Below are 17,437 nucleotides of genomic sequence, written 5' to 3'. Positions count from 1 at the left end.
ATTCTCTCAGAGGTGGATGGTGCAAATGTGAAACTTTGGAGGTATTTCTATACGAGACTAGTTCTCAGGTGACCTGCAAATCCTTAGAAATGGCATCTGACCTTAAAATAACCCTGTTTGAGTCCTGATAAGCACCAGCCTGATTGGATATATGTGAGCCATTAATCCCAGCGGAGGTTGTGGATTCCTACTTACCAATTGGCATGGCTACACTTCTTGAAGGAGAAGGTGAACTGGTTCTCCCAGCTCTCCTGGGCTTCTTCTGGCGTCACCTGCAAAAGGAACATATAACACCACAATCAGCAGGGAAATCACCACACCCACAATGCACTGCAGCACCAAAACACACCATTCAGGACAATGGACATCCATAAAATACACAAGAGGAGAACATGCAGCTTTGGGAATATCTTTAACAATACAGGAACAGATCACTAGACAAAAGGGAGAGTGTCACTCTCCCAACAAAGAGCCATTTGTTTATTCCCAACCACAGGTGACATTATGGTTTCATCACATTTACAATTGTTCATCGTATCAAAGAAGGATGTGAATATTGTTCTCAGTGAGCATGTGGTGAAGGGTCATTAATCATCACCCACTTCTTCATGTGGGAAAGGGAAAGAGGTACAGCTTAAATCGACAATATAAACAAAGGGGGATTTCAACAACCCCTTGAGCCATACGTTTAATCCTAAGTTATGTTGCTCATGCTCTTGCTAATGAGTTTAGGGGCCTATAAAATATTGCCACATCTTTCAGTTCTAATGCCTTGAATATTGTCTGGTTCATTACTGTTAAATATCCACAAGGGGGCAGTTGACTCCATAAAAGTTAGAAGCTCTAACCAACAATCACAGATCACTTTGTGGGAATTGTACCAATCCTAAAAAGTCCAGCTCGGTCCTTCCCAGTGATCATCATAGTAAGCGGTTATTCTCTTGTAAGTGGGGAAATTATATAATATATAGACACAGATACAGGCAGAAACCAACTATGTGCCTGACTGGTTGATCAACAGACAGAGAGACAGGCCCTCACCTTCCGGTAACGTAGCTGCAGGTTGTCCAGGCTCTCAGGATGGGCCTGCTTGCCGATGTTGGGCTTGTAGACAACAAAATTCTTGCCTCGGCCTTGCTCAGCAAGCAGCACACATGGGTGGTTACCTCGCAGCTGTGGGGAGGAGGCACAACTCAGTACTATGTAGACAGTGAGTCCTGTTTTCGAGACGTCAGTTGTAGACTACATCCATTTCATCAAATGATGCTGATATATACAGATTCTGTTGTGTCTGGGTCACATAATAAATCCTAAATTTACAACTGTCTTACAGTACAGCTTGGGTTTTGTTTGTTTGTTGGTACATAGGTTCACCTTGTGAGACAGGTAGAATCCCTCCTCAGAACCGCTGAGCTTCTGTGCCTTCTCGTAGGCCTCTTCCCAGGGCATGCCTCTGTCCACACTGATCTACAGGGCAAAAGGTAAAGAGTCAGAGACTGGAGCAGATGTCTTATGAAAGAGGAGGATCTAACTAACCATGCTACCACATACTGCTGGCCTGAAGGGAACTAGTCTTGCATAGAGAGCCACGATTATAATCTGAGGCATATTTAAAAAAAATGCACACTGATGTAGATTTGAATAAAAGTCATTGTCTACCACAGTCACGCATGCACCCACTCTGTCTCTATACCTGCTAAACTGGTCCTGGCTGTGTAGCATTCTGTTCGCTTGCCAAGTTTGAAATGTCAAATGTAGGTTAGCCTGCAGCAACAGCTAAAAGCCGGAGATACCAGTAATTATCCCGCTCCCACCTCCCACTAGAGTCTCCATAGGCTCCTCAGCCTGGGGCTAAGCCTGTATGATCACAGTCTAACCAATGGCAAACTGACATCAATCAAAACTCACATATAGAGGTAGCTACTCTGGTTACCCCTGCAACAGTCTGGAACTGGGAGTTCAGTTTATGTGAAGCAAACTCTGAGATAATTTCCCCAGTTGTATCAGTTCCTTTTTATATGCAAGTGTGTGTGTAGGGCAAGCCTTGACGAGAAAATCTTAATGAATTCATAGTTTTTGCTAACTAATCTGTGGATATTGCTTTGCTGCCAAAGATAAGCTTATAATTTTTTGGGCCAACCATGACTCTACTAATCCCACTGGTTGTTAACTAAAACAGGACAGCCCCAGATTTGTGTTTTATAAACATCATATATTCACAGAGTCTGTTGTGGGCAATAAAATAGGAATTCTTCTAATATCATCCAAATACATGATGCAATATCTAAGCTTTCTTGTTGGCACAACAAAGCAGTGTGCATTCTGTTACAAAACAAAGAAGGTCACAGGAACATAATGTAACATTGTGCGATGGCTACAAGATCACCCAAAGCCTGTAAATGTGCTTGGCTATCAGAGCTGCTGCCTACTTTTATAGCATTACACATGAGATGAGGTTGTGCCTACCTTATAGAGAACAACCTGTCCGTCCTGAGGGTTTCCAGCTGTCAGGAATATCTCCTGCTTCTCCTCATAGATCTCATCGTTTCCTGGGGCAAGGTCTGTCAGGGACACGACAGAACAAAATTTCAGATGGAGTAGACCCACGATAGAATGGGACAGAAAATACATTTGGAAAAGAACAGAACCGAACAGACAGATATGGTAGTAATAGATTAGCATGCAACAATGACAAAGAGGAATAGCCCAATCTATAAACTGTCTGACTAACCAAATTACCATCGTGGCTCAATGCAAGTAATGAGCTATTTGAAGATAGACATTTTTTTAACCAATATAATCACTGACATTAGTGGATTGGGTACCATCTTAATAAAAGGTACCGCATATATACCACTTACTTGTGTGGATCCATGTTTTTTGGTTATCAACCCCCCCCCCCCCCAAGTAATACCAGATGTGCCTAAAATCTCAGATTTTGTGTAGTACTCTTGACCTCCATACCTAGGATTCCCATGTCGTATTTGCCCTCCTTCTTGTCCTTCTCAATTAGGTAGTCAAAGTTGTCGGTGAAGTACTGGAAGAGATAGTTCTGTTTGTGGACCTCCAGGCCTAGGATGCGGTTTAGGAACTTGGTGATGCTGCAGTCTGAGAGAAAAATGCAATGCATAGCAGTTAACGGGGCAATATGGTTATATGTGAACAGATGAACACAGCTGAATTCAATTTTAAATAGGTGGTCTAGGGGTACCCATTCATCCTAAATACACTGCCATAAAAATCCTATCCTCAGGTTTTACTCAAGATCTGCCTGCATGTCTCTCAGTGCCTTACCTTTCTCAGTACTGATCCCAAAGCGAGATTCCTTACAAAAGATGCCCACATCCATCATTCCGAGTTTCATGTCTGGAATAAAGAAGAACATAGTTGTAGTTATGTGAATCAATCATACTAGAGTTTGTGGTGGAAGAAGTAGTCTTTCTTATGCCCTGAGATACTGACACAGTCAATCAAACCTCACAGTGAAACGTACCTCTGAAGAACATGGCCTCGCCCCCCGGGTAGCCTTTGGGTGGGAGCACCTTGTTCTCTATGTGGCCCAGGATAGCTTTGGTTATTTTATCCAGAGCCTTGGTACCATACTGCAGGGGAGAGGGGAAATGCAATTGGCACAGACATATTAGCACCCGAAGCTCATTCAACAACTCCACACTAGCAATTTTAAAATGTAACTCATTTAGGATCTCAAATATGAGGGTCTACAAAAAGGTTTAGTGTAGATGTTATAGTTCTGATCAAGAGGTGGGTGGTACTTGGATGCCAGAACTTTCTTTTGAGACTTCTAGAGAAGCTGTGGGCCTAATGCAACAAAACATCTGTGATTGGGTGTTGCCTACTTGATAACCCCAGATGACATACCCGATATCGCCCACACCCCTTTCCTTTAAGATCCAGCCAAGTTTCTACATAGGTTTCATAAGTTTCTAACCCTAACCCTATCGATGGAAGAAGAGAAAAAATTGTGTGAGGTGGAAACATTTGCTTTTGTGGACTATTTAGATAAAGCATGGACACTCAGAAAATACATGTTGTATAAGTGGTTGCTTTGTATTATATTTGCTGTCTTAGTTTGTGCTATTATGCTGAGTGACCTGGAAGTCTGTGTTTTATATGTATTTGTAATTGTGTGTCACATAATCCCATGTGGGATGGGCCATTTAGATGGAATGACATGAAAATAAAAAATAAATTCATTCATTCATCAGATCCTGTGTATTGCAAACAGTGACAGTCTGACATAGACCTTAATTGGTTCCCATTAAAATAGAAGCACATTCTCACACTTAAAGGTCATTAGACGATATATAGTAGTTCTGAAATGTACCAACCTTGTTCTCAAAGTTGTATTTGCTCAGATCTCTGGATTCAGTGGCTCTTCTATCCCCGTGGGTTAACGCACCCTGCAAAGTAGATCAGAGACCGTATTAGTTTCACAGCCTTCAAAGCATCATTCATACACTGATATAATCACATACACATCAAATAGCGTGCCTACACAGCCTACTCTCAGCTCAAGGTGTAAGAGTAAAGTTTTGAGGTTGTGGTGTTGAGGGCAACTTTCACATCACAGTCAGAATTCTTCAGTGTTTCTTGCACCGCCCTCTGATATCGTTTTGTGTCTAGACAGGATTCCAAGCTACATTTTAACAAAAGACCGACTAAGAGACACAAGAAGACTAAGAGACAAAGGAAGACTAAGAGAGAGATTATCTGTACTGAAATTAGTGCTAGGTATTAATAGCATCTGGAGCTGTGTTCAGATGCTAGCCATTTTGCTTGTCTTTTGACCTTTTGTTGACCTTTCAAACAAACCTCTGAGAGGGAGGTGAAGGAAGATTTAGGGGGAGAAGGTGGAGTTTAGCCAAGTCGACAGCACACCAGCCTTGTAACCAGCTGCTGGCGCTGCCCACACAGAGGAATGTCTCGAGACACCAAAACAAAGGGATGTCTCAGCCAGATATGACCTCACTGCTCATCTGAAGAGAGCCAATCACAAAGGTATTCAGCCCCCTGGTGCAACTGTCTGTGCGTGTGTGCATGTGTGCATGCGTGTGTTCGTATCAAGTTCAGGCAGGCAGGAGGACATGACGTGACCTATTCTCAAGGCAGATTACCGAACACGGCTGGCAAACACAGGAATGACTTTCTGGAACTGCCACCCCCTCTCACCCTCCTTCCCCTTTCTCCCAAAAGAGCCGTCACACTGGGACACTATGAAAATAAATGACTGGCGGTCCTGAAATGCAATAATAAATATGGAAAATCATCGCAGACTTATTATCCAGACATGCTCCTTTCCTTTTTTTTCCGCGAACTTAGTTTTCCATTATTGCGATGAAGAGGGAAATACCCAGGAATCTCTTGTGGCTTGAAATGTGGAGAAAAGTCGATGTGACCTCAAGTGAACCAACAAGAAAGGAGAGTCTACACTCTAGGGAATAACCCAGAAAACAGGAAGGACAGAGGGTGAGGGCAGGGTGAAGGAGCAAACGGTGGAGTCTTCACAATGGCAACTCAGGAACACAATAATCAATAAGCACAAAAGACTGATCCTCTGTGTTTGCAGTGGAACAATTATTCTTCTCAGACTTCGTAAAACAACTAGATGAAGGGGATTATCTTCTCATGAGACCGATTTCACGAAGTAAAAGCAGCAGGAGACGTGGCACGCAAACTCATTTTAAAGACAAAGACGAGACTACAGGGATGTGATTGTGAACACAAAGAACAGGAACATTTCAGGAAAACAGTAGTGTCCCACTAGAAATTAATGGAAGTTGCATGCCCAAATAACCATTCCCCAACCCACCCAACTCCCCACCCTAGTATCTGTAAGACTATGGGATGTACCAGGCTCTCTAGTCTCTTGGCCACAATGGAGGCGAAACGTCTCTCCCCAGCCAACTCTGAGATGAGGAAGATGTACTCCGGGGCCGTCACCTGATTGGACCGATGGGTGCGACCTGTAAAGACAAGAACAAGAGGAGTGTAAGAGAGGATCTGTTCTCCTATGGCAGTTAAAGAGACTAAGACTATAACTAGAGAACATTCTACAACATACACACACACAAGTTGGCCATCCTGATTCACTATCCGACCTGTTGCTGAGTGACTGGATACATAAATAGAAAAAACAGGAAAGTACGAAGAGGGGGATATTTTTGATGACATGATGGGATGCTGCTGCCATATCAAATGACAGAGAAATCTAATCATTGCAGTCAGGGAGAAGAGTCTGTGTTTGAACAGGCCGTCATTCACCCACCCACAAAAATGTTTCTGCCTAACAGGTTTTGTTTTCCATTTTCTGAGAACAATACTATTTGGATAGTCAGGGAAGTTCAGCTCTTATGTGGAACTAACTAAATACTACATCACTGTGTGTGTGCGTGTGTGTTTTGTTTAAACACCGACTTGCCAAACAAGCCCACGTACACAAAGTTAGACTATGGGTTCCGCTCCCAGCAGGAAGCCGCTGATGGAAAATATTACTTCAGCCGTTAGTTACTGCAAACAATTAATTCATTCTCTACTCTGTAAATAAGTGTGGGTGTGTGTGTGTTAGTGTGAGTGTGAGTGTGTGTGAGAGAGAGAGAGAGAGAGAGAGAGAGAGAGAGAGAGAGAGAGAGAGAGAGAGATAGAGAGAGAGAGAGAGAGAGAGAGAGAGAGAGAGAGAAAGTATGTATAGGATGCAGCATTGGAAAAATGATATCTAACAGACAGAAGAGGCAGAGGGAATCATGTTGGTCTAATTCATTTAACTAAATCCTTGCTCCCTTTAGCAAAACAAAACATCCTCTCAAATTGTTTTATTTAAATACTGCTGTTATTATAATTCTGGATTACTATGAAACATGAAATGTTTATATATACACACAGTATGAAATTTGTGAAGGCAATCACAACTTCATATTACCAGCAGAATGTGAGAAAAGATGCCATTTCAACATTTTTGCCCCAGACGGTTGTAAAACGTGAACTTTCACCCTTGACCTTGAATCTTCACTCAGTCACAAACAAACCACTGATCGTCTCTATGTACAAAACATCCTAACCTTTGTCCTCATTTGGTAATCTTTGGCCCCATCTTTGGCCCTCATCCTCAGTGAGAAATAAAGCTACAGTGGGCTCCCTCTGCTTTAGGAATTCCTCCTTCAAGATTCCTTGTACCCTTTGACCCCAAACTTGACCCCAGTCTCAGGCACGTATGTAGAAACCACAACATGATGGACAGCTGAAGCGACCTTGAGAGGAGGAAGTAGCAGAGTGTGTCCACACTCGTATTTCCAGATACCACTAATGTCATCATGAAGTGAGGCAGGAAAAAAAAGTCCAGTTTGCTCTCAGTGAATTGCAGTTGATGGAAAAGTTGTGAAATATGGCCTTTTGTTGCAGATATCTTCCATTGAAAACATAAAATCAATGTACACCAAATTACATCCAAGGCAAGTATTAGTAACATCCAGAGGTAAACTTTAAATTTTTGTTATGAGTCGTTTTTTAAAGGATAAGGCTGGTGTTTTTTAATGCATTGTTTACCGTCAACAAATCCTATGAAAATAACAAAATCAGCAATGATTTTGTTTTGCCAACAAGTCTCCTCCATGTAGCCGGTGCCCAATGAAGCCATGTCCCAGCAACCATAGAACTCCATTGTAATAAAAAAAACGATTAAAAACATGTCAAAGAGCCATGTGTTGCTCTGGGCAACATATTTCATCATTGCGATGCACCGGGCCAGCCGACTTTTTCTTCAAACAACTTAATAAGCCGGCTGTAAACACGTTTGCAATCTCAGGAAAGTAGTTCCGTAGCACTGAAAATAGTCCCCGGCGTAATGAAGAATTTGTACCCATTTGAATTTGATTTGGTAATAACTACAACAGCCTGACTTTTCGTGGTAACAGTTAGCGTTATGTCTGTGTGAGCTGTATTTCAAGGTTTTTAGCTTACAATTGGAGCCAATGACTTCCAGGTTGACGGCTAAAAATGGTACGTGGGAAGTCAGAAAGTAACGGGAGTAGAGCAAACACATTGTTGATTTTGTTATTTTTATAGAATTTGTTGACTGTAAAACACCAGCCTTATCCTTTAAGAAGAAGAATATTGTTTCAGGTCTCTACTAGGTTGGTTGGTTATGGTAGCAGCGTTATGTGGGGCAAAAGTGGAGGACAGTGCATTCATGATGGCAAGTGCCCAGTTTTGCAGGTCAGAAGGTGTTTTTCAGTATTGACTGGTTTAAATTCCAAAAATAGATGTTCACTGACTAACCTATGCTGTCCTGCAAACGCAAAGAGCAGTAACTACTTTTAGTGTGCTTTAAAAGTCAAAAGTCATGATTAGGGTTTTGATTTCATATCAACACAAAAAAACATGACACCCATACAGTCTTGTCTAGTCTTGTACCTCTGCAACACTGCTACTTTTGCTGGGACAGGAGAAGTCATTTTTTCCTTAGTTTTCCTTCTCATGCACTTACTGCCCTTTGGTTTTGTAAGGCTCTTCGTAAGACTCTTCCAATTTCCTCTGACTCACCAAACTGCTGTATGGCTCTGTCTGCACTCCAGGGCAGCTCCAGGGTCATGTGGACCCTGCGCCTCTGGTTCTTCACCCGCTTGTCCGCCTGCAGGGAAATACCGGAGCTGGCCGCCTCCGAGATGATGGCAACCAACTGGAGAAGAGGGAGAGGCAAAGTTGATTAGTGGATGGATTTCCTCATGGACCATGTTTGGGGAACTGAGAGTGTGTATATACACTTTTTATCAGGGCAAGTTTCCTCTAGAGACAGATCTGTTGCAGCCTTTTAAATGTTATTTATCAGTAGGATAGATTGAGGTTAGCACTGAAAAGAAAACACAAGCTTATACAGTGGTGACTGCTTCAGTGGAATCTGTTGCAAACACTAGTGCCATACGGAGTACAATTAGCTACTGTGTGTGACCAAACAGAGACAAATTATAAGTGCTTTATGAGCTATTGGTGAACTAGATCTCTGTCTAATTTCTTGATGTATCTGACCTTCTCTCCACTCATGAAGCGGTCTTTCTCCTTGACGTTGATGTGGTCGATCGTAAGGCCCTGCTCAGCCCGGGACTCGTAACGGACGCTGCCGTCAGGACGCCGCACCACGCGACCCTTGCGGCCAGTCATCTACAGAAAAAAAATAAGATAACACATTCTCACACACATTCTGACAAAAATGCTGATTGTAACCTCAAAGCACAGTGTATTTTCTGTACTTATGTCTGAACAATGACTTAAGGAGTGAAGAACAGACCTGCGGGGGCACATGTAGTGTCCCCGCCAACTAAATCTTACTCTTAAGCTTATAAGTAACCCTGTGAGTCTCAAGTCTATGAGTCAAGCCCGAGAGTTTCCAGTTGACAGTCTAAGGCCCGTACCTCTGAGACTTTCTCTGGTCCTCCAAACTTATCGATGAGCTCGTCCAAGGTATTGAGAGGTAGTTCTTTTCCCAGCACAGATATCTTGTTGAGGAGGCCCTGCTTCATTTCCTCTATCCTGGCTGTGAGCACAAGAGAAAGCAGAGGAAACATTAACTAGTGTAACCCTAGCAGGCCAGAGTCATAAAAATAACAGGACATGGCAGGCTACAGTGTCAAGTGATGACTGGCAGGTGGGTTTTAATGTCTAGACAAGCACCTGTGTGATGGAGATTGGACACTTTTGGAAAAGATAAAATAACTTCTTTGAGTTGATCATTTCTTGTTACTGGGGTGTACTTTCGTCATGACTCAACATGCTTAACTCCAACTGATGACACCAACGGAAGAAAAAAGGCACCTCACTGGCTTTCCTACCTGTGTGGCAGCTAGTGTGGTTGACAAAGATGACGTCGTCATTGTCTAGCAGAGAATCTGGTGAGGAGTTGGAGTCTGTGTCCATGCCGTCGGTGTCGCTACTGCTGTCATCGCTGATGTTGATCACACCGCCGCTGTCCACTGTGTGCTTTGGAAACTTGGGCTGGCGGCCTCGCGGCTTACCTGATTGGTAGCAACAACATAATATTAAAGTAAGAAACAAGAACCAGAGCTAAACAACACTTGCCAGAGACAATTTAATGAAATCACAGTTTTGTATTATAAGCCACACAGTTAATTAGGGAGAGAGACTAGAGACAGACTACAAAACAAGTGCTTCAGTGTATCTAGGCTGCCAAATGGTAACCAAACAACCAGATATACACAAATGCAGCAGTCTGCTAATTAGACTGGAAGGCAGTAGAGTTGTTTGACACCTCAGCTGAGGATTGGCTACATATCATATAATTAATATTATTCTAGGGTATCTATGCTAACTTAATGTGACAAATGCATCTTCTTTACTTACGTTTTCTCTTATTCCCTGGCCCCTTCTCTCTCCTCTGTTTCTCTGATGGGAAGTGTTTAAGGACTAGAGACTGGAACACTCCCCTATAGGAAAGAGAGAAAGAGGTAGAAGAGAAAGACAGCGAGAGTGAGATACTTTCATTCTGACAGGAAAGCAATCAGGGCAGCACAGGACAGTTCTGACAGGTGGAGATACAGCGCTGATTGGCCTCATTCTAGCTGTCACGTCTTAACAGGCAGACTGACATTTTGTCTTCCATCTCACATACTCAGACATTCAGGTATGTCTGCTGAGAGAGGCTAAGGTCAAACAGACAGAAGTGCATTGAAAACGTACCTTTCCTTACTTGTTTTCTTCATTTAGTCAGATATTAATCAAATAGCTAATGATAACTAAAGATATTGTCTGGTTTAATTATGAATGAATGGCATTGATTGGAACAGTATGGCCTGGGCAATTATCATTTTACGCAACTTATGTGGTTGGTAATGTTCTCCCTGGGCTTGGCAAAACATTTTGCTGTTTGCTGAAGTAACAAAAGGGGATGCAAGACACCCACAGACCACTAAGGCTCCCAGCAACAAATGAATAATAAACTTAAAAACACAGAGGCATCACAAAGAGGAAGGGAGGGCACAAAAACACAAAATATTCCAAATGCAAACTGTGATCATGGGAAAGTTTTGAGTCACAGCCTTAACCAAGGAGGGCGGGTCAGACAGCCCACCAGTTAGAACTGACAGATATGAGTGTGAAGTAACTAACCTAATCTAACTAATCTTATTTGTGAAGTACATTATCTGCCACTTAGCAGTGTAGTGTATTGCTCTCCAATTTCAGCTAACAAAAAAAAACAACTTCTTTCTAACAACCTATTAGCGACCAACTCAATGACAATTTTTTTTATTATACCATGCACAATTTGACATGCACATACACACATGCACAGACAGAATATTCTATTCCACTCACTCTGCAGCTGAAACGAATCTATCGAGATGCCCGTCATTCTCATCCAGGACTTCTCTGGTGCGGGCCTCTCCCGTGGACTGCAGCCCGATAACAATACACTGAGGCAGGGAGGAACACAAACAGAACAAGTGACCATCAACAGACAAACACATCTATCTATTTTGGCACCTTAAATAACCTTCATCAGGCACTGGCACTGACAATATAGGGCCATGATGGTAGGTTTTAACAGCCTTGTGGATTTGTACAAAAACAATCTGAGCTAAGCCTTAAAAGGCAACAAAAACATCTGAATTGCTGCTGCTCCTAAAAAACAAAAAAAGTATAGAAACACTTTTTATTTACTAAAAAAGGACAACTGTTCTGTTCTAGTGGCCGTTCAACTGTTCTCCCTACTTAAACAACCGAAATAGAGTTTTAGTTTCTACTTGGATCTTTATCCGGCCATTTTTAGTCTCCTAGATTATATATAACTCATTGCTAAAGAGTGTGTTGTGCTGACCTTCCCAGCCTCCAGCTCTTTTTGGGCCAGCTCCACCAGGCAGCGGACCTTGGCGGCGATGCAGAGGTATTTGAAGAAGCGCTGGTGAGACGACCAGAACTGCCCCCACAGAGACTTCCTGCTCACCAGGCCCAGCTCATCGGCCGCACGCATGAACACCTGCAGCGCCTCTGCCCACTACACACAGTTTTCAGATGTGTATGGTCAGTTTAGGGTGCAGTGATGTCATTTCACACATAAACATACACAAGAAATATATGTACAGTAGGCCAGCTAAACCTCATTTGTGACGGATGAGACTCACCAGTTTGGCAGCTTTGTTGTAGACCAGTTTGAAGTCATTGTCCAGTCCGATCTCCTCAATGCGGAACGACACCCCTGAGAAGCTCAGCTGCCTGGCAATGTACATCCCGCTCACTTTCATGTCCATGGCAACAATCTCCATGGCACCCACACCTCTGTACAGAAACAGTATATAAATTATTCAACATAATTCAATCAAGGGTCAGCCAGCCATAACCACAACCTGATTGCAAGGAATGTTCCAGTAAGCACAACGATTTGAAGATATGTATCTACATGATTGAAAAGGCTTTAGGAAAACTAAATGCTTTAGAGTGACTTGTCACCCTACAAACCTCTTCTCGATGGCGTGCAGGAAGTCCTCAAAGGTTTTGAAGGGCGTGCCCTCGCCCCAGATCCCCAGGCGGCTCATATAGATCATGTTCTTTGGCTCAGAGGCACCTGGAGCAGACAGGAAGAGACACAACGGAGGTTTAAGGGGGAATCAAAGAGAGACAGTATAATGGAATATTTTTTATATCCTGTATTGAATTGCATTGTGCGTGTGTGTGTGTCTGTGTGTGTGTGCGTGTGCGTGTGTGTGCCTACCTGTGGCACTGGCATACACCACCCTGGCCCGTGGCAGCTTGTTCTGCAGGTCAAGCACTGCCTTGCCCATCTTCGTAGATGTGGCATTCTTGGCTTTGTGGCATTCATCAAAAACAATCTTTAGTGGGGAAAAGGGTCAAGGGCAAACAACGCAGACATGGAATGGCTTCAATCTTCTAATCAATCAAGATATAAACATAAAGGCGAGGCAGTTTTCTGGGGAATGAGTGGGAATGAGCATAATGAGCGTTTTCATTCCTGTACCCTTAATTAACCTAATATTTCAGGTTAGACTCTGCAGGATGTGAGCTTCAAATGAAAGGATACGACCCCGTCAAAGTCTGACTTGCACCAGTCCAGGATCTGTTTGATTCTGGTCCGGTGCTGCCCTCCTGCCTGGCTCTCTCCAATCAGCGCAGAGTAGGTTGCAAACAGGACTCCTTCTGAGGTAGCTGTGTCTCCATATTTAATCTACAATAACACATCAAACATCAATAAAACACACATTACAATAGATGGGACTGCTGTTTTTATAGTGTGTGTGTGCAAAGGTACAGAGCCACACAGACAGCAAATAACATGGACCGTTTCATTTTCTCCACTAATGACATTCAAAGTAAACTGAACAGCTGCCAAAACCAAAACTTGTTTTCTCAGCTTCACATACATCTTCCCTCTGGACTCACCTTGTTTAAGGCATGCACAGGAATAGTGGGTGCATCTATGTCTTTGAGATCTCTCTCCGCGTCAAATTTCAGGTCATTGGATATGCTGAACCTGAGGGCAGGAACAGGAAAGTTAGTAATGCAGCTAACTTCTGCACAAACCAGCTCCTACATGCAAATATATCATATCCTGACAAACAACTGAAAAAGATGAGAGAACTTTAGGGTAAAACCAATCAATAACCGCTGTGTGACACAACTGCAGTCATTACTTAGGATTCTGCCTGGTTTTATGGTCACTGTATGAGGCCTACCACAGTCATAAATCTCTATCAATGACTACAGTATCTCCACTCTTACCATAGTGCTTTCTTCCTTCCCTTCAGGTAGTTCTCCAGGATAATTCCTGCCACGGTGCGTCCCTTCCCCACGCCTGCCCCATCTCCGATCAGGAAGCCTGCCCTCTGGTTGTTCTGAAGAATCACCTCATGTTGCTGAGCAGAGAGAGAGCGAATGCATGAACAAAGATGCATAAAAAATGTACACGTTGATAATTCAGTTCCAAAATGACAGGGATTTTGCTTCGTTTGTGTGTGTGTGTGTGTGCGCCTGTGTGTGTACCTGGCAGGCGTAGATGATGGCCTCTAGCTGCAATGCAGACAGCAGGCCACTGTTAATGGTTGGCTGGGGGATGGACAGAGTGTAAGTGATGTCAGGAGGAGGAACGCTGGACAGCGTGTTGGTCTCCACTACTATGTCAGGATGGGAAATTCCTATAGTGGCTGAGGAGGGCAAAAACACAAAACAAAACAGAACAGTGGTTTAAAGAAGGGAAAGCTTTACAAACATATTAATAACAGATTGGTTAAAACATTGATCTGTTAAAATGGATTTGGACAGTTGTAGTTAAATAGCTTAAATTACTCCAATAAATGATAGCATAATGTCGTATATAAAAAAGAAAAAGAAAAAGGCAGGTTGGATTGATGGATAACTGCATGTTTACAGGTTGTGTATTCACAAGAAGGGTGCAGACAGTCAAGTGCCCTACATTTGGAAGGTTTGTAGTCAGCGTATGTGTCTACATGTCCCAGTTCCTCTGTCTCCTCTTCCTCAGCTTCCTCTTCCTCCTGTGGCGGCGACTGGGTTCTCTGAGCCTAGCAACAGCAAAAAAACTTCATTAATGTAATTCATATTAATACACATATTTAGGAGTTTTTCCTGTTTTTTTCAGGCCAGACGAAGAGGAGTTAGGGAGGAGACTGTAGCTGAAAGTCAGAGGCAGGTGAGTAAGAGAAGTTAGCACAGCAGATCTACAGCCATTGTGTTTAAAAAGGAATATTCAGCAGTAGTGAAATAACAAATGGAAGCGCAGAGTGTATCAAACCAAATGAAGCAGACAGGAGCGCTTTGAAAAAAGGTGTTAACTGTAGACATGAGTGTTTAGTAAAAAGTCAGATTAGTCCCATCAGAGAGGTGTCACAGTGGAAATGCAAAGGGTCCCATTTTGACAGAGGAGTTATTTCCAAATATTACATAACCTTTGTTCTTGTCACGCAACGTATGCAAGAAGACAATGCAATAAATAGGCTATTCTCTATGCAATGCGGTTGTCATTTGTAATGCTTATTGAGACTTACTGAAGAGACTTATTGAAGTAGGCCTAAGTATTACTATTTCATTCAAAAATAACCACTTTTAACACAGGCTCCATGTCCTGCACTGTCAAAATGTGGCCCTCGGGTTCCACTACAGGAAAGCACAAATCAGTTTTAGTTTCTCTGTCAAAACCTGATCCAAGCCTAGTCTTGAATTGCAAACACATAGGGCAATCACCAGCTGCGCAGCATCAGACATGTAGACATTTAACATAATCTACATCTCTGTGCAGAATTGAGAACGATAATAGAGAATCGGCAATGATTAGGCTCATCTTTTAGTTTGAGAGCCTGGTGCCTTTCTCCTCAGACTGAGGAGGCTGGTGTGGCTACCTGGAATCCTCCTAGAGGTGGGGTGCTGATAATGGCGGTTATATCCTCCAAACTGGCCAAGCCCTGAAACCTGCTGCCGCCATTCAGCTGTGAACAAAAACATATAAACAAAAGAGATACAAACTCAAATAAACACAGAGACAAATGAATGAAAAAAACAACAAAAAAATATGATGAGTCATGACTGTATATGTGTGTGTGTCTGTGCATGAGAGCGTGCATGCTTGTGCACGCACTCCATGGATGTCTGATGGAGCAGCACTCAACAAAATGCAATTTGTCGTCTGGCGGTGAAAAGCCAGCTACAACAACAAAGGGCAGATAAAGCCGGTGTGTGTCTGGGAAACATAATGGATGAAATGAGGACAGAATGAAAAGGAAAACATAAAAGGCTTTCAAAAGGCAGGAGAAATAAATGTAGCCTCTCTGATTCATATCAAAAAGACATATCCTCAGACACATCTAATTCATAGAGGACTCAACGGCAAAGCGGGCTAGACAGATAGACAAACAACACTTGAGTGTCGCTTTCCTAAGATCACTGACTTTGGGATCATGGCATCTTAAATTTCAATGAATTTCTTTAAAGGGGCACTTAATCAAAAACAAACATGCTTTATTATTTGCGTAGTCTCACACATACATTGAAACTGTAAACTGCTGCACAAATTCAACTGGTTTGAGGAATATTAGTTAGTTAATGAGTTTGAATGTATCCTCTGGTGTCTTTCAAATGAGGAAGTTCTTTGATATTTTTTGTACACTGACTATGTAGAACTATGTACTATCTAATTAACTATACAATATTGCAAGAAAGGTTCTTGGGGAATGGATTGCACTGAAGCCTGGGTCAAAACAGAGTTTGGTTGTGGCATGGATCACATGGTCCTTTATGTATTTTTAGAGGAACGAAGAAATCACATATCCTGTAGAAAAGGGCTTACATGAAACCAGCTCCGGCAGGTCAAGTCTCATCTGAGAGCGAAACATACGGCAGTGTGCCAGAACAGCACTGATGTTTACACAGCGAGAGGGAACATTTGACCCCTAGTGTGAAGCTTGCTGATGTTTGGTGGCCTTTCCCCCCCCCCAAACAGACATGTACGGGTGGATAAAAACATGTTTGTATTATATAACAGCTATATTCCAAGTTGCAGTTTGTGAGCCTGTGACAACATGCGCGTGTGTGTGTGTGTGCGCTACTGACCTCTAGCTGGCTCTGTGCTGGTGTGGTGGTGGTAGTACTGGTATTGATGTCCCAGAGGGTGGGCACTGTGGCCAGGTTGTCTGTGTTGATGAAGGCCTGGGCATCAGCATACTCCGACAGGGAGTCAGCCGGAGAGGAGAACAGAGAGTTGTTGGAGAGGTCATCAATGCAGGACAGGTCCTGAAGGCAGAGAAAAGAGAGGATGTGTTAAGTTTCCCCTCTGAACAAAGTCGGCTTAGGGTAAACTGTGGGGCAGAGCAATGAGTCATACTGATTTTCTTGCACTTAAAAAGAGCTTAACATTTTCAAAGTGACATGTCGATTTTCAGGTCAAAACTAGTGTAGGTGAACTCAGTCACATATAACCTTTCCAAATACTCCCTTTACAATCAACCTGCATGGAAAATAATTGAGTACCATAAATCCAACTTGTATCAAATATCCTGTATCAAAGCATAGAGATCCAGCAGCAAAGGAATAATACACCTAAACATACTCTATTGTGTTGAGGAAATAGAGTGAGAAATGGGCGGGTGAGTGGGAGTGAACCACGGACACACATTCACTCTGGTTCCGAGCCAATGCTGCACTCTCTCGGGAGCAACGCGGGTAACCCAACAAATCCTAATCGCACGCAGACGTGTGAGAGTGAGCACGTAAAATAAAAAGCAAGAGGCGGGCATAAAGAGAGTGTTTGTGTCTGTGTGTGTGTGTGTCATTTCAGGCATGGCTGCCTTCCAGTCGCCCCTCTATTCGTATCCTTTCCAACCCATTAGTATGCCATGTTCTTTAACTAGCCTCCCACAGGCGGCTGTGGGCCCCCCGAGACTTATAAACATGG

At 42.9% G+C, this 17,437-nt stretch overlaps 1 protein-coding gene across 1 annotated transcript in view; it reads right to left on the bottom strand.

Moving 5' to 3' along the window:
• sbno2b (strawberry notch homolog 2b) overlaps positions 1-17,437 on the bottom strand; it is a 66,356-nt gene that overhangs the window by 5,929 nt on the left and 42,990 nt on the right. Inside the window, exons 5-30 of the mRNA XM_071543318.1 lie at positions 16,597-16,776; positions 15,390-15,476; positions 14,450-14,555; positions 14,020-14,180; positions 13,759-13,892; positions 13,420-13,510; positions 13,061-13,204; positions 12,734-12,851; positions 12,481-12,586; positions 12,147-12,300; positions 11,843-12,019; positions 11,341-11,438; positions 10,369-10,451; positions 9,840-10,022; positions 9,423-9,544; positions 9,040-9,171; positions 8,557-8,692; positions 5,872-5,984; positions 4,350-4,421; positions 3,494-3,602; positions 3,295-3,366; positions 2,965-3,108; positions 2,467-2,561; positions 1,375-1,467; positions 1,042-1,173; positions 196-272 (exon numbers count right to left, since the gene is read on the bottom strand). Of these exons, the coding sequence (XP_071399419.1) occupies positions 196-272; positions 1,042-1,173; positions 1,375-1,467; positions 2,467-2,561; positions 2,965-3,108; positions 3,295-3,366; positions 3,494-3,602; positions 4,350-4,421; positions 5,872-5,984; positions 8,557-8,692; positions 9,040-9,171; positions 9,423-9,544; positions 9,840-10,022; positions 10,369-10,451; positions 11,341-11,438; positions 11,843-12,019; positions 12,147-12,300; positions 12,481-12,586; positions 12,734-12,851; positions 13,061-13,204; positions 13,420-13,510; positions 13,759-13,892; positions 14,020-14,180; positions 14,450-14,555; positions 15,390-15,476; positions 16,597-16,776 (3,119 nt within the window). The remainder of the gene's footprint in view (positions 1-195; positions 273-1,041; positions 1,174-1,374; positions 1,468-2,466; positions 2,562-2,964; positions 3,109-3,294; positions 3,367-3,493; positions 3,603-4,349; positions 4,422-5,871; positions 5,985-8,556; positions 8,693-9,039; positions 9,172-9,422; positions 9,545-9,839; positions 10,023-10,368; positions 10,452-11,340; positions 11,439-11,842; positions 12,020-12,146; positions 12,301-12,480; positions 12,587-12,733; positions 12,852-13,060; positions 13,205-13,419; positions 13,511-13,758; positions 13,893-14,019; positions 14,181-14,449; positions 14,556-15,389; positions 15,477-16,596; positions 16,777-17,437) is intronic.

This window comes from Centroberyx affinis, unplaced genomic scaffold (genome assembly GCF_046629955.1).
Source record: "Centroberyx affinis isolate AG114_WGS23_722 - 3 ecotype Tasmania unplaced genomic scaffold, CSIRO-AGI_Caff_v1 ptg004288l_1, whole genome shotgun sequence".
NCBI classification, from domain to species: domain Eukaryota; kingdom Metazoa; phylum Chordata; class Actinopteri; order Beryciformes; family Berycidae; genus Centroberyx; species Centroberyx affinis.
The sequence above is the reverse complement of the archived record's forward strand: the minus strand, read 5'-3'. Positions and strand labels throughout refer to the sequence as shown.